The 15,142-nt window shown below is 54.2% G+C and overlaps 7 protein-coding genes across 7 annotated transcripts; 4 read left to right on the top strand and 3 right to left on the bottom strand.

Moving 5' to 3' along the window:
* Positions 1-131: 131 nt before the first annotated feature.
* CYME_CML149C (mitochondrial ribosomal protein L30 precursor) lies at positions 132-389 on the bottom strand (the record flags this gene model as incomplete). Its single annotated transcript, XM_005536734.1, has 1 exon — positions 132-389. One exon carries the CDS (start codon positions 387-389, stop codon positions 132-134), a length of 258 nt encoding a protein of 85 aa, XP_005536791.1.
* A 1,177-nt stretch (positions 390-1,566) lies between these two features.
* On the top strand, positions 1,567-3,060 carry CYME_CML148C (hypothetical protein; the record flags this gene model as incomplete). The annotated part of the gene is made up of 1 exon (XM_005536733.1): positions 1,567-3,060. The coding sequence occupies one exon, from the start codon at positions 1,567-1,569 to the stop codon at positions 3,058-3,060; it is 1,494 nt and encodes a 497-aa protein (XP_005536790.1).
* Positions 3,061-5,168: 2,108 nt separating this feature from the next.
* Positions 5,169-5,546, top strand: CYME_CML147C (hypothetical protein; the record flags this gene model as incomplete). Its single annotated transcript, XM_005536732.1, has 1 exon — positions 5,169-5,546. One exon carries the CDS (start codon positions 5,169-5,171, stop codon positions 5,544-5,546), a length of 378 nt encoding a protein of 125 aa, XP_005536789.1.
* A 126-nt stretch (positions 5,547-5,672) lies between these two features.
* CYME_CML146C (branched-chain alpha-keto acid dihydrolipoyl acyltransferase, E2 subunit:) lies at positions 5,673-7,466 on the bottom strand (the record flags this gene model as incomplete). Its single annotated transcript, XM_005536731.1, has 1 exon — positions 5,673-7,466. One exon carries the CDS (start codon positions 7,464-7,466, stop codon positions 5,673-5,675), a length of 1,794 nt encoding a protein of 597 aa, XP_005536788.1.
* Positions 7,467-9,444: 1,978 nt separating this feature from the next.
* Positions 9,445-10,524, top strand: CYME_CML145C (mannose-1-phosphate guanylyltransferase; the record flags this gene model as incomplete). The annotated part of the gene is made up of 1 exon (XM_005536730.1): positions 9,445-10,524. One exon carries the CDS (start codon positions 9,445-9,447, stop codon positions 10,522-10,524), a length of 1,080 nt encoding a protein of 359 aa, XP_005536787.1.
* Positions 10,525-11,933: 1,409 nt separating this feature from the next.
* On the bottom strand, positions 11,934-13,088 carry CYME_CML144C (hypothetical protein, conserved; the record flags this gene model as incomplete). Its single annotated transcript, XM_005536729.1, has 1 exon — positions 11,934-13,088. The coding sequence occupies one exon, from the start codon at positions 13,086-13,088 to the stop codon at positions 11,934-11,936; it is 1,155 nt and encodes a 384-aa protein (XP_005536786.1).
* A 922-nt stretch (positions 13,089-14,010) lies between these two features.
* Positions 14,011-15,045, top strand: CYME_CML143C (hypothetical protein; the record flags this gene model as incomplete). Its single annotated transcript, XM_005536728.1, has 1 exon — positions 14,011-15,045. The coding sequence occupies one exon, from the start codon at positions 14,011-14,013 to the stop codon at positions 15,043-15,045; it is 1,035 nt and encodes a 344-aa protein (XP_005536785.1).
* Positions 15,046-15,142: the final 97 nt, after the last annotated feature.

The following is a 15,142-nucleotide window of genomic DNA, read 5'->3' as shown; positions in this document are numbered from 1 at the left end:
CTCGCGCGCGACTAACGTCGATATGGAACAACGCGTATCCGACGTAAATCATAGTGAGCACGTAAAGAGCGTTTCGGCATGCCAAGCTGCTTCCTGCTCGAAAATTAAACACCACAACCGAGCCGTGTGTTCTAGAGATGAGGCGACGGCGGAACGCCATTTTTCTGACGACGGCGTTGAGCTGCCTCCGCAGCGGCGACGCGTTCGAGTTCCACCAAATGGATGAGTTTGCGAACCGCTCCCCATGTAACGGGGCCGTCCTCATGCAATACCGTCTGGTTGATTCGTCGAAGACCGAGCGCCTCCAAAATACGACGTTGTCGCTCTGGGACGCCTCGCAGCGACCTACGCAACGTTACGAGCAGCTTCGTATCAGGTAGACTGCGCATGAAATCCTCTGAGAATAAAAGGTTTTTCACGAAGGCCACGAAGTACTCCAAACGAAGGCCGTTCTAGTGATGTACGGGTTCCTGTCGAGTGCCCAGGAGCGCAATCAACCCGCGAATACCGCGACGATCGAAGGGCAGCAAGCCGCACCGCGTTCCGGGCTAGTATATGCGCTCTTGCGCAGGTAGCTTCCCGCCGCCGGGTATCCACAGAGACACCAAATTTTCGCGTTCAACGAAATATGCGGTGCGTTACCTCAATTCTAAAAGGAGCGACGCGCGCAAGTAACTACGGTTGAGTTTCGGATGCAGCACGCCTGCACTCTAGACGCAGGTGAAATCCCAGCAAGTACTCACTGTGCAGAATCGAGCCCCGAAATCCCTTTGAACCTAACTTAAAACCTAGGCAAACAACTCAAAGATGCAGTGGTACGTGTCCCCTATGTTTCACGTGAAGTCCGACGGTGATGCAACTTTCTCGCGGTGTTCTTCAGCCCGCAGTTGCGTAGGCGACGAGAGCTTCAGAATTCTGGTACAGTACGAACCTACAACAGCTGCTCGCGACGGTTAGCGCAGTCCAAATCAACTTTCTCGCAATCTTGCTCCGGATTCGGTTGCAGCAGTGAAATAAAAGGAGCGCTTCTGCAGGTGTTTCGTGACTTGCCTGAACGCCTTCAGCGAAGCGCTCTCGTATCGAAAGTGCGGCGATGTTGCGCGTCGATGCTGGCGGGAAATGAGCGGCAAACTTTTCTGCTGTGCTGGGTTGACTGCGTGCTGTCGCTTTTTACAAGGTGCACCCAGGGCTCTCTACGGGATACCTGTGGAGCTTCTACACGACTCGAAGGTTCTGTTAAGGCGTATCGATCGTCGAGTGCAAATATATAAGTGTCTGCTCGGGGCACGAAGGACGCTGGGCCGAACACGTGTTGGGCTCCCGCGCGCCCGGAAAGGTCTGCGTGTTGACGCCTTTGTCCTATACTATATTACACATTACAAACCTGCTCTAACACGGCTGCCTGGTTGCTCAACGCTCGTACACCGGCATATCCGGTTTCTAATCGCAGGCACTTGAGAACGTTGCGTTGCTGGCGATCGGCAACGTAAGCGTTTCACGGTTGACCGAGCGATTCAAGGCTGTTTCCGGGACTGGTAGACAATTTGAAATCTTTACCAGGTGCTGATGGAATGGGACTGCTGGGAGCAGGTTCCAAAGCACCGTGCTGAGCAGTTTCAAAACATCTGTGCTGCCCTGGGGCTGGTTATTGCGAACCATGAGGGGCCGGAGTGCCCCACGGTCCAGCTCTTCCCCACGTGTACCTGGATCCACCTGCACGGTAGGGCGTGCACCGGGAAGACCAAGACTTTGGCCGCTGTGCGTGCGATGCTAGAGCGTTCTGAGCCGTCCGTAGGCTGGCTTCACGTAGACTGCCGAACACTTGTGAGCGGCGAGCAGTTCATGGCTGCAGTTGCTCGTGAGGTTTACGCGATCGCAGGTGCCCGGGAGCTGTCTGTTCCGGAGCCACCAGCGAGGTGGAACCTGCCACTTTTCATGCATACTTTATTAGAACTGCTGGAGCGGCTCGAAGAGCGAGATGTTTTCCTCGTTTTGCACCTGGAAGGTATAGAGTGGCTTCGTGGTTTGGACGACTTTTCCCGCATTCTGGCATCACTCAGACGCTTGTCATTTTTCGCGGATCGGTGCCGTGGTGCCACAACCACTGGCGCATTGTTACGCTGGAGCGTGCTCGTAGAGTCTCGCCTTCCACCCTCACGTCTATTCGATCCTGTTGAGTCTTCCTATGCACCAGATTGGACGCTTTACTTCCCGCCCTATGATCGAGCGGCATTGCGGGATATCTTGCTGCAACATTGTGCCTTTGCAAATGCCGTCCAGCCTCGTGAAGCGGAACGGCCGCAGACACCCGAGAGCTCTGGTCGAGATTTGTGTGCAGATGCTTTCGTGGATACACTACTGGATGTTTGTCACGACCTCACAAACGATTTGAATGAGTTGTCCTACTGGAGCGATGTCTTGTATCCAAAATACGCAAAAGCCTGGCGCCCACGTCCCGGACACGCCGCTTCGCTCGCAGGTGCGTACTCGGCTTGCTTACCATATTTTCGACAAGCGGTCGCAGGAGTCTATGCACGTTCGACAAAGCAATCGAAAGAATGTATCGAGAAGATGAACGCTCTTCATGGACAGCGTACTTGGCGGGAAATGCTTGCTACAGAGTCCCGCCTCTCGAATGCTTTAGTGCTCGCCGGATACCTTGCTGCTCATATCCCGCCAAGTCATGATCGAAAACTGTTTGAAAAAGCAGCAGGTGGCGTTGCGGGGCGTAAAAGGCGGCGCGGCCCACGCGTCCATGAGGAAACCGGCCGCAAGACCAGGTCATTCTCATTAGAGCGTCTGCAACGCCTCCTGGAGGCCATATCAGAACGCAGCATGGATGCCGAGCTCAGAGAATCCGACAGCCTTATTCGATGGAGTACAACACCGCCGACCGGTGCTGTACTCGCGGGTCTTATTGGTCAGGGTTTCTTTTCTTCCGTAACGCAGGCACGTTCAGCGGAGCGCCAGCGACTCCGATGCTACGTGAGCCGCGAACTCGCGGAACACGTTGCCCGCAAGTTTGATATGAACCTATCGGAATATATAAGTGAAACCTAAATAAGGCGGACGCTGAATCGTCGCACTCCTCGTCCAGGTCTGCGAGACCGCTGGGGGCTACCTCACGGCGCCGTGCCAAGAAGCTTAGCTATAGTCAATGCTTACGCCTGTGTCAGAGTGGAATCAAGAGGGTCCGCTAACTCGGACGTACCTAATAAAGTTTGGTATTTTGCCTAGTGGAATCAGCTCCAGCCTTTCGGGGATTTTTCAGCGACAGCTCCCTATTCTTCTCTCTTCTAGATTTGGAGGTACAGCGAACTCCGTGAAGCCATGAACCCAGGGCCCTCGATAACCTCGGACTGTTTTTTCTCCAACTAGCTTGATCGGATGAAAATAAGTCTCTCTGCACGAGTAAGCCATAGGCTTTATGAAGTGCACATATATCGATAATCCTTCGGTTTTCATCGTCCGCGAAAAATGCGTCCCGTACCCTTACTGGAGAACACAAGTCTTGGACGCGCTCCGTCATTGCTCTTCGCGAACTTGTTCAAATGATTCGAACTTGCTCGCGATGACCAGCCCCTTCGCCTTCAGCTTCACCAAGAGGAACGGCATTGATGTTGTTGCCCTACTCCGTATCCGTACATCTTCGTCGGGATTCATGCGCCCTGCGTGAACGCTGGACGGATACCCGCCTTATCTATGAATGCTTCTACTATTTTCCAAATGCTTTTCGTCACCGTCTCCGTTGCGAGAACGGCCACGGGCGAAGGTACGCTTTTCCACTCGCTCCAACGCACGAGCATTAAACCAGCGGAGCTGTCGAGCGCTGGTAAAGTCAGAGAATAGCTGTTTCAGAACAGCGACATGGCTACCAACGATCCGTCTAAGGATTCGTTAGCGTAGGAATGCCGTTCGACAGCAGAGCGGACGCATTGACACGGTCCAACTCGGTAGAATACGCAGGCATGAGCTGCAGCTCTGCACCAATCTCAACAGCATTCTCTTCGACCGGTTTTGAGTGATGGAAAACGACATCGTCCACAAGCATGACCGAAGAATGTGAGAAGAGAAGCCACGCGCAGGGCTTCTACGAAGCATGGTGTGTTCAAGGATCCCCTCCGCTTGATTGTCTGTGGGCGCTCAGTCGGTTAGATTATCGCTAGGACGGGTGTTGTGAGGATGTACCCTTGCCGATTCTCTACGAACAGCGGTTTGCCTCTGATTGCGCACCCGCAGACAGATCTGCCAATTTCTCCATAAAAAGCTGTACCGAGTGAGACGAAGACTCGGGTTTCCTGTAAAGAGCGTTCGTGTTCCAGTGCTAAATCGAAAGTATGTTGTTCAAAGCGCGACGCTCTCCCATAGCATCGTTCCTTTTTTACCCAGATGTGTCCCGTTCTCAGCGCTCGTATTAGTAGCGCGAAAACCTCATATCAGGTACCTTCTTTGGCCGTAATTTTTAGCTATTGTATGGAGTTGAAGTGATTGACGAAGAGACCGTCATGTAGATATAATTTGAGAAGATCTGTTCTGTATGCATGATGTTCGAGACATGATCCCCCAGAAGACTGTGTCATTCACTTGCTGTCCGCAGAATGACTGTCTTGGACTATTACAGTCGTTCTTCGCCAGCTACCTGTGACAGCATGAGGTCTGCCCGCAACTTTTCCTGTCATTGTGGGATGCATTCCTTTCGTTGGATATCTGCGAGAAAAATGAACAGAAATATAAAGGATGAGCTATCGCAGAAATTCCACGATGTACTCCTCCACGTGTAATCCGTCTGCACTTGTGAAGGTTGCATTCACGTCCGAAGGAGAATGGCTTTACGAGATAGCCAGTACAGGAGGAATGTGCATTTCAGTTGTTTTTCCACTGGAAGGAGTCCGACAATCGAACACATGAAAGCTGGTATCCTGGTGCAGTCGATCTCGATACATAAGTATGCATCCCGAATCCCGAGCGTCTGGAGTACCCTGTGTTCTGGGTGGAACGGGACTCGTTCAGCAATTACGCGGACACATGTGCACTAAGTAGGTACCGGTTCTAGACAAGGCCCGCACGCCTCAACGACTTGGTCACAGTTTCTCCGCGTACAGTAACGGGGTTGCAAGTTTGTTTCTGGTATTGCTGTGGCGAGCAAGTTGCAGCAGCGCTGCGAGCATATGCAGTGGGGTCGAAGATGGTCGCTACGACTTGTAGAGGCTTTCCAGAGTCGCCGCGGCCTGGCCCTTTTCTGGCTAACCATTCTTGGTGGTGGTATTCTCAAGTTCAAGTGGAGTCACGCCTGGTACCAACAAGAGATTGATCGTGTTCGCAGAGATATCATCCGGTTAGAGGGAGAGCTTGCAGCGATCACAGGAGCTCATTCGCAACCAGCTGTAGTGGAACGCGTACTAGCCGAAACTAGCAGCTTTGAGGAGCCCGTGGAACCAGCACGCTCCCCACAGGCCTCTACGGATACCGCTGCTCAGGCAGGTCCACCATCGAAGGCGATAACGGACTCTAACGGTCAAGGAGACGCTCCGTATTCGTTTTCATGAAGTAGCCCGAGGATTTGTGGCTTTCTTCGGTTTACCGCTTTCGTGTCGCAGCGCTTCCGTGTGCGCGGCCTGGGACGGCAGCTGGACCCCGTCGCGGCTGCTGAGCCCGCATATCTCCGAATACGATTATGGGCCGTTTCCGAGAAGTAAAGCTGTGGGCGACTCGATTGCCAGCTTCCAGCGAGCGCAAAAATTGGCCACAGTCGCACCGTCGATGATACGGTGATCAGCCGCAACGACGATGGTCATTACATGAGCCGGGTAGACCACCAAAGACCCAGGGGTGTAGCGCTCATTCATTGCCGTTGGCTGGTCGCTCGCAAAACGAGGAACCCGTCGAATCCGTCCAAGGGCGCTGATGGCCACCTGGGGAACCATAATGACGGGACTGGCATGTATACCACCGATACTTCCGATGTTGCTGAGGGCGAATGTGCCCCCCGAGAGGTCGTCTTGGTTGAGTTTGCCTGCGTGGGCGAGTTCCTGCAGACGGCGCAGCTCTTGAGCGATATCAAAGACACTCAACTGCTGCACTTTCTTGATATTCGGAACAATCAGACCATCGGGCGTATCAATCGCAATACTGATATTATGGTCACGTTGGTAGAGGATGTTCTTTGGGTCTTGAACATTATCCAAGGTTGCGTTGAGGATGGGGAAGCCCTCCAGGGCCACCGACGTTGCCTTGATAAAGAATGGCATGTACGTGAGTTTGCCTCCAAGTCGATGCTCTCCGAATGATGTTAACTCTCGTCGTAGATCAATGAGTCGATCCACCGTGGCCTCCTCGCCGTACACGAGATGCGGAACGACAGCCGCAGCGGCCAAGGACTTTGCCATTGCTCTACGCAGTCCGCGAATAGGCACTGCAGTAACATGTTCACCCAGGGTAGGTCGATCCCGCTGCATGAGGGCCTTTCGCCACCCCGCTGACCCAGAACCGACCGCTGTACCGCCAACCTCAGGTTTCGTGGTTGCATTCGAGAGGCCTAGCGCTGCCGGAGTATTTTGTTCGGAGAGCGCCGGAGCGCCTCGTTCCTGCTGAGCCCCGAGAAACAACTCTATGTCACTTGGTAGGATTCGTCGCCCGGGGCCTGACGGGGTAACCTTCGCGAGGTCAATGCCGCGCTCGCGTGCGAGGCCTCGTAGCGCCGGTGTGGTCCGAACTCGCTTTCGATATGGTGTTTGTGAGCTAGAGACCTCATCGTGATTCAGCTCGCCAGGTGTACGGACAGCAGGCTCCGCAGACGCGCCAGCATTGGTGCCAGCAGTAGTCACACTTTCAACGCCAGTGTTGGCCAGCTTGTCGGGCGCCTGTGTGAGCGTCTCTGCCGACGGTGCATCGTCCGAAACTTCGATGAAGCACAACGCTTCCCCAACTTTGGCCAGTTCACCTACTCGATGAGGAATATGACGCACGACGCCTTGGAATCTGCTGGTAATTTCAACGGTCGCTTTATCGGACTGAACGTCGACAAGGGCGTCGAATGGTCGCACGTAGTCGCCCTCTTGGACGTGCCAACGTAGAATCTCGACTTCGACGATCCCTTCACCGATATCTGTGAGCACGAAAGGTGTCCATCTGGGGTCTATGGAAACTCCTCTATCTCGCTCTCCAGCAGGACACGAACAGTATCGGGAAAGAATCCTATCTTTGTCGAGTACTGACTTTGGAGTGGTAGCCACGGATGAAGGCAATAAGATCGACACTGGGAGCGGGCCCATACTTCTGAATACCCTCAGAGCGGCTAGGTAAGCGGGTTCGAGTGCCCGTGGTGCGACGCTGCGTCCTCGGAGCGCGCCCTGCAGTTCGTCTACTGGGAACAGCTGACGCTGGCGGGGCGACTTTGCACGCACGGATACGTTCCACAACGCATTCACAGGTCTTCTGAACGTTCCGCAGCGCCAGAACGTCGTCATTGCCAGTGAGCAGTCGGTTCCGTTGTCTGTTACGGATATCGGAGGGCGTTTCCACGAGAATGCTTTCGTAAAGGCGCGAAAGCACGGCCGGGAGATTGCTGCTGCGTTCTGACCGCCCGGCGGGCAGGCGGAGCGCAGCCTACGCTTGCTTGAAGTACTTTACCGTCGAGTACACGGTGTAGTTGACACGCCCCTTTCTTGACGAATGTGTGAACGCTGCTTGTAACTAGAGTATAGAAGCTGCGAGTTGACGGGAAGCTCCCATTTCTGACAACTTAATTCTAGGATTCTTCGAGGAAATGGAGGGTTCACTCAGCCAGCAACTCGAACGGTATCGTGTCATTTACGGCCGCCTGGCCATGACCATACGTTTCGCATTGCTTTGGGGGAATATGCACTTAAACCCAAGACTCGTCGTCGTCGTCGTCGTCGTCGTCGTCGGTCTGTGTTCCGGCAGGCAATGCGGGTAGGCCTGCAGCCGCTGTGGAACGAAGCGCTCGAGCAACTGAGCGACTCGGGCTAAGCCAGGACGCAGAGTACCCCACTCTTTTGCGTGAACAAGAAGTAGAGAACGTAGAATGTTGCACTTGCGGAACTGAGCAGCTGTAGCGAAGCTGGGGCACAGGGCATCTCGCTGCGTAGTAGACGCACGACTACAGAGGGAGAGTGCTCCAGCTGCTCGGGCCTGTCGCCCGCAGTTAGCACAGGACGGAGCGTGCGGGACATTGGACCAGAGATCGCGTTCAGTTCGTGCAGCCTGTGTCTGTTCGTTGTTCTGGTGTCTAATATGCTTGCAGTTGTCAACAAGAGTCCCGATGACGTCACTGCGGTGTCATATCAAGCATGTCACCTGCCGCCTAGAGGCTACTGTATTCGTGGACGGATGCGCTGCACTCGATGCTATTCCTCTGGAACGAAGACACTGCTGATCGCGAAGGCGTGTTGGGGCGCATATTGCGGATGTCTGGGACAGTTGTGGCTGGACCCGATACCAGCCAAAGAAATCGAGCAAGTCGCTGACCGTGAAGACTTGTTTGGGTGCATATCGGCGATGATTGGCATGGAAGTGCAGAGCATGATTCGTGTCTACTAATGGTGAGGAATATGCCATGGTTTCTAACGGAAACAGGGTCTTCAATATTTTGCGACATAAACAGACATCTGGGCTGTTCCAGTGAACGTTTCGCGATCCGTCGAGCTTTTGAGGTACGAACCATTTTCGCGCGAGGCATGTCGCCAAAACAGTGGCGTCGCATAGCAGTACAAATGAACAGCTGCTGATGCGACAGCGTCGAGTGCGACGGGTCTGGAGAGATATTCGGGCTGAGCTCCATTTCCCTGTGCGCAAATGTGTCGAAGAACTTGGATGCCAAGCGATCATCGTATCAGCTATGTCGTCATGCACGCGAATGAGTTTTCCTGTCGGCATACAGCTGCTAAGTATCGCTAGCGACGTGATCGATGCAAACCCCCGAAGAGACCAAGGAAGCGGCGTTTGCCTGGCCTCATGGCACCCCTGTCGGTTCGCGAGCCGACTGTAGACGTCAAGCTTGCCGCTGCTGCAGCTGCTGCTTCGAGGCGGCATGCACGACGCATAATGTGGTGCATGCTCAGCTAGAAAATCGGCTGCTCATCTGACGCTGTAACGCAGAAGCGACTTTCGCAGTAGCTTTTTATATGACAGGATCGAATGGATGAAGCTACCCAGCTTTCCTAGGATGCCTGGGCGGTGTCGTTATTCACGAAGCTGACCACCACTATTCCACAGATATTTACGTATGCCTTGAGTTCTTGATCACTCTTACCGTCGGACAACGAGGTTCGATTTGGAAACCTTCCGGGGTTGCCACTAGAGCCCCTCATCCACGCAGACCCCCTGCAGCGCAGTGCGCATTCGACTCGCCTGCGAAATCGCCTTTGAGGCTTTGGAAGCCAGCCACGCCAGACAGGAAGTTTTTCAAAGTTTCTGGCGACCCATATGAAAGCACTCATACTGGTAGGGGGTTATGGCACAAGGCTGCGCCCGCTAACGCTTTCGCATCCCAAGCCGCTCGTAGAGTTCTGTAATAAAGCGATGGTGATGCACCAAATTGAGGCACTTGCCAAGGTCTCCGTAACGGAAGTTATACTCGCAGTGAGCTACCAGCCACACGTGATGGACGATTTTCTACAAAGAGAACAAAAGAAGCTTGGCATAAAAATAACTGTATCGCGGGAAACGGAGCCTATGGGCACCGCTGGTCCACTCAAGCTCGCACAACCGCTGCTCGGCGATAGCGAGCCGTTCTTTGTGTTCAACTCTGACGTAACGTGTGACTACCCGCTTGCCGCGATGATTGCTGCACATCAAAGACACGGTGGAAAAGCCACTATTTTGTTGACCAAAGTAGACGAGCCCAGTAAGTTCGGCATCGTACTGTACGACGCAGAAACGATGCAGGTTAAAGCGTTTCGGGAAAAACCGACGGAATGGGTCGGCAATATGGCAAATGCCGGCGTTTACCTCCTATCGCCATCTGTTCTCGAATATATAGAGCTGCGGCCAATGAGCATTGAACGGGAGGTATTTCCGGCTTTGGCAGCGGATGGCGCTCTGTACGCGCACGAGCTATCCGGCTACTGGGCCGATATCGGTCAGCCGAAAGACTATCTCCGAGGCATGTCGTTGCATCTGCAGTCACTTCGTTTGCGAGGCTCACCGGAGCTTGCCGCGGGCCCCATGTTCATCGGAAATGTGCTGGTAGATACCACAGCGCAAATAGGAAAGGATTGTCGTATCGGACCGGATGTAGTGATCGGCGCTGGCTGCATCATCGAGGAGGGCGTTCGCATCAAGTCGAGCACTCTCTTACCGGGTTCGCGGGTCAAGTCACACACCTGGATAGCGAATTCTATTATTGGTTGGGGATCAACGATTGGTTCCTGGGTCAGGATAGAGAACACGAGTGTCCTGGGGGAAGACGTCGCTGTGAAGGATGAGGTTTGTGTGAACGGAGGTGTTATCCTTCCTCACAAATCCGTTACGGAACATATTTTGGAACCTCGCATCGTGATGTGACTGCTGTGAGGTTTCACGTGTATCGATCCCCAGCTCTTTTTCTTCGACGCGTGGGCGGCGATGCCACGGATGTACTCGTCAATGCGGTTTTCAGCTACACAGGCACTTGCTGTTTTGAAACATATGGGCTGCTGAGAGCCTCTTCAGTCAGGGGCTGTTTCGGTGGAAACGCCGCGTACATGAATCGCCCAAGGTGATAGCGACCCTCGACTGAGACCTGTGAATCATAGGCTGGATCGGTTACTCGCTGCGTATCGCTGCTGCGATGTGGTGTGCGTTCGTTTTTCCGAGAGCATTCCTGGCGGGCTCTTGAAAACCTCATCGTGAGGATCATGCATCATCGTGCACTGTGATGCTGTTGGAGGTATGCGGTTTTGCTCAGAGGCGTGACTCGGTTCAAATAGTTGATGGAATGTGCCTCGGGACGCCTCTGTCATCGGCTTTCACGCGAGCATCAAAAAGCGAGGCGAATCAAGTGACTTTGTGGCGTAAGTTCCGCTGCGAATGCGATATCGCTCCGCTGGCAGCGCTTTTGGTCGGTGATTTCCGTGAACAGCAGGACTTTGATTGCAAAGTGCTTATGCACAACACGACTGGGTTCTATTGGCACCGGAATACTGTGCACACGGAGCGGCTACATCGCTGTTGTCGCAGCTGAACAACCAGTGCGTTTTGCTGCTGATGTCTGGCCCACTGTACGGATCTCGCCTTCAAGACGTTGCGATAGCGACTGCGTAGGTGCGCTGTGCTTCGAGCACGCCTCCGAGCGCCAGTCGTGTCGTTCAAATCAGCCTCGCGGTCATGCAAACGCATTTGTGAAAAATCTTCCCCAGTTTTCCTCCTAGCCGTGTTCTTTTGGCGGTGCGAGAATACAGTTTAGTATCCACTGATGCGCTTCTATGCCAACAAGTGCGACTGCGGAGCGGCGCTTGTCATTGGGGGCCTGGTGTTACGGCTCGCAGGTTCATGCGTGATGCAAGCGCTTTCCACGGCGAAGGTACCCAGCAATGCACTCAGCTGTATCTGGTTTTGCCGCCCAGGGGACCGCGCGACATAGAGAGAACTCTGCGATGATGCGCTCTATATAGGGCCTCGTATATAAACTTGAGTAAAATGCCGGTATTCCTCGGAGCTCGATTCCACTGAGGTTTCAGGTGGCATTCAGCGCGTGCCGTTAAGCTCGAACACCCAGCAGCATCCGGACAAGGACTTGGGGATTGTGAAAGATGTCGCTTCAACTGCATCCGTCAAAATATTCAGTTTCACTGTTTTGCACTGTCGTATTCCGGAGAGGGATCTGCAAGCGCGCGTTCCAGCCTTGGAGCGCGGGTTTGATACGAATGCTATCATCGTCAACGAGAAATTCGACAGGGATTTACTGCAGGATTTTGTTGCTGCTACTTGCGGCACTACTGCGCAAGCTCCGCGAGTGGCTTCGGGCATTCCCTAAAAATTATTTCTGCACATTCCTTCACTGATTTGCCCAGGAGTAGCGCCTCGGCGATCTGCTCTAACTCCGCGCGATGCATGTTACAGATACGAAGTGCGGCCAACATGGCCCATCGCACAGACGCTTGCGTATCTGCGTTCAAAAAGGGCTCTGTACGACGAAAATATCGAGACAAGGTGGCCAGATCTTCCATGCCACCCTCGGCATCCCCGAAGAAAATTGCCTCAGCAGCAATGCCTGCTACTGACAGAAGCGCAAACGACTCACTCGCTGACACCGGGCCTGACGTCGGCGCTCGTAGGCCTTCGGTAAGTACAACACCCGTCTTTCCAGCCAGCAGATTCGTGCGGTCTTGCCCCAGTGAATAGTTTTCTAACTCGTATCCGAGAACGTGTGACAATAGCACGTGTCCAGCCTCGTGCACGGCGATTCGTTTTGGGTCAGTGAGCCAGCGCTTCTGCAGCCAGGCGGCAACTCGCCCTTGGAGCGCGAGCGTGTCGAATGCCCAGGCACCCATACCGCCTAGAGAAACCACAGCGGCGACGTTCTGGAGCTGTTGGGCGCCCTGCACGGAACTGGCTTGTGCCAGAGCCGGGGCAAATGCAGCGAGAGTAACGACGCCAATGAGCACACCGAAAATCGATTCGTTTCGCGACTCTTGACGCAGACCGACCAGTACACGTAAGTCCATATCTGGGCGCCCCAGCTCCCGCTTAAGCTCCCAGTCGCCAACAAGACGACGCGGTGGCAACGCACGCTCCCAGTCAGTCGCCAGTCGCGCACAGACGACTCCAAGTGACGAATGGCTGGTAGAGAAACGGCGAAGACGGTAGCGATATTGATGCGTAGCAAACGAACGACAATTTTCTCTTGTTCGAGCAGAAAAAATACTCGCAGAGAGTGCTACAAACATGGTTTCGTACCTTTCTGAATGCAAGTATAAAATAAGATGACAAGCGAAACCGATTACGTATGGGTTGGACGCTGCGAAGCCCTCGTGAACCGAGCCCGCGAAAATCACACGATGATCAGACGCGCTCGCGACCGCACATCTGCGGGCTTCTGGACGAAATCGTTCTCGCAACAGCCTCAGATTGAAGCCTTTCAACTCCATTTCGTTTCACTCTCTGCTTTGTGGAATTGAATGCTTCTTTGCAGTGTATAGCAGGAGATCGCCATCACGATGCAATATACCATCTAGATCGAAGACGAACTGCCTGTAGGATATATATGCTTTACTGAACAGTGCAAGGAGCACTGCGTTCGACACTCAAGTCACTCATACCACGATACTCTGATGGTTCGGGAGCACCAAAACAAAGCAATACATGTGCCCCGCGCGCCATACTCTGGGATTCTCGAAGACTGCTTGCGCTCGATGGTGCAAAAGCAGGTCTTTGATCACCGCACCAAGAGCAAAAGCGACGATAATAGCCACCACAGGCGTCTCTGTTACGCACCAGTTTTTCCGTCTGGGCCTGAAAACACTGGGGAACTGTCTCAAAACAGCGGAAAGATGTCCTGCCAGCAGATGGGGCATGCGGTGGCATGCCTGGCGCTGCGATGGATACCCGCCGTGAGCTCGACACCCCCGAGGTCAACTCATTGATATTCGATGCTGCTAAACGAGTAGCACTGGTCAGTCGATGCTGGGTATCAGGATCTGAAAGCGAGGACGATTTTTCAGATAGCTGCTCTGCTCCAGGCGACGATAGTTGCATGGCACCGCGAGTGAATTCTTCAGCCGAGTAAGGTTGCAGTATCCAGACGGAGTAGATACGTTGCGCTATCATCCTCACGGATGCCGTCGTTTGCTCGTCTACCGGGCAGCGTTGTCTATCACAGGTGGCTTCTCGTGGACCTGGAAACACAGACAATCCGCTGGATGTTTCGAAACCTCTTAATGAGGAGCGCAGAACAGGTGCACGCGAAACTGGCGCATCGTAGCGGCGGCGCCCCGCGATCCGCTCCACGGTGCGCCTAGGGGCAGGGTCGTGCTTCGCGTCTGCACCGCTTCGCCTCAGCGTGGCGCTCGGATGCCTCAAAAGCCGCGTCTAGGCAAGCATAGCTCACGTACGCGACGCTTTCGTGGTCTGCTGCTGCTTCTGGCTGTCGCATGTGCTGGTCTGTGCGGTAGGTTACTTTGGCCCTGGCCCAAAGCCGAGCACTGGGACGCGCTTTGTCATCACAGGCCGTCGGTCTTACTGGAGCCTTACGCTTTTGCAAACTTGGCAATCTGCATCGTGACCTGTACTTCAGACAATCGTCACTATTGCGATGATCCTAAGCGCCACGTCGCGCTCGTTGAAAGTCAACTTCGCACGTGGGCGGCGGACGCGCTTCGCTTTGGAGCGAACGTTCTCATCGCTAGCGACGCACCGTGGCCAGCATGGGCGACGCCGCTCCCAGCCAGTGTGGACTACCAATGGTTTTCGGTGCCGAAACCCAGCTGTCTTCGGCTTGGATTCGAACGGGGTCGACCACGTGAGGGTGTCTTTCGACCCGAGTCGAATCGCACGCGACAGGTGCTCGGCTATGCCTGGAAGGAACTGCCGTCGACTATACAGTTCTTCTTGAAAATCGACGATGATGCGTACTTGCGGCCTCATCGGATCTTTCCACTGCTTCAGCACTTGGATCCAGCGCGGCCGCTCTATTTGGGAAGTGTACGAACGTTCTGGGGAGCGCTCGATCCTGTCCACGCTGAAGCGGCGAATGCCTCGCAAGATCGCCGCGCTGCACCGAGCATCCTTGAGTATGCCATGGGCGGTGCTGGTTACGTGCTCAGCCGGGCGCTCGTAGCCACGCTCGTATCCCGATTCCAGTCATGTCGTCTGTATAATGGTGAGGACAAGGACTTGGCTGCGTGTGTGCGGGCTTGCCCTGACGCGGAAATACTGAATGTGGCGGGTTTTTGGTACGGCCCGCCGGAGACAGCTCCACCACAACAGCGCGACTCTATGATCTCGTTTCACAAATTGAACCGCGCAGCGGATATGGTGCGTATTCACAAAAGTTTCGGTATGCATGCGAATTGCGCTCGAGTGGACTCTGGAGGCGATTTTGTGTGAGCTTGCTTGCTCTGCTGTTGTCATGATGGTTGCCGAGCATCGTTGCTGCATGATTCGCGGAAAGCATGCGCTGGCGACTACAAGGCGGGCAACGAGG

This window comes from Cyanidioschyzon merolae, chromosome 12 (assembly GCF_000091205.1).
Source record: "Cyanidioschyzon merolae strain 10D DNA, chromosome 12, complete genome".
Classification (NCBI taxonomy): domain Eukaryota; phylum Rhodophyta; class Bangiophyceae; order Cyanidiales; family Cyanidiaceae; genus Cyanidioschyzon; species Cyanidioschyzon merolae.
This window is presented reverse-complemented; position numbering and strand designations above follow the sequence as displayed.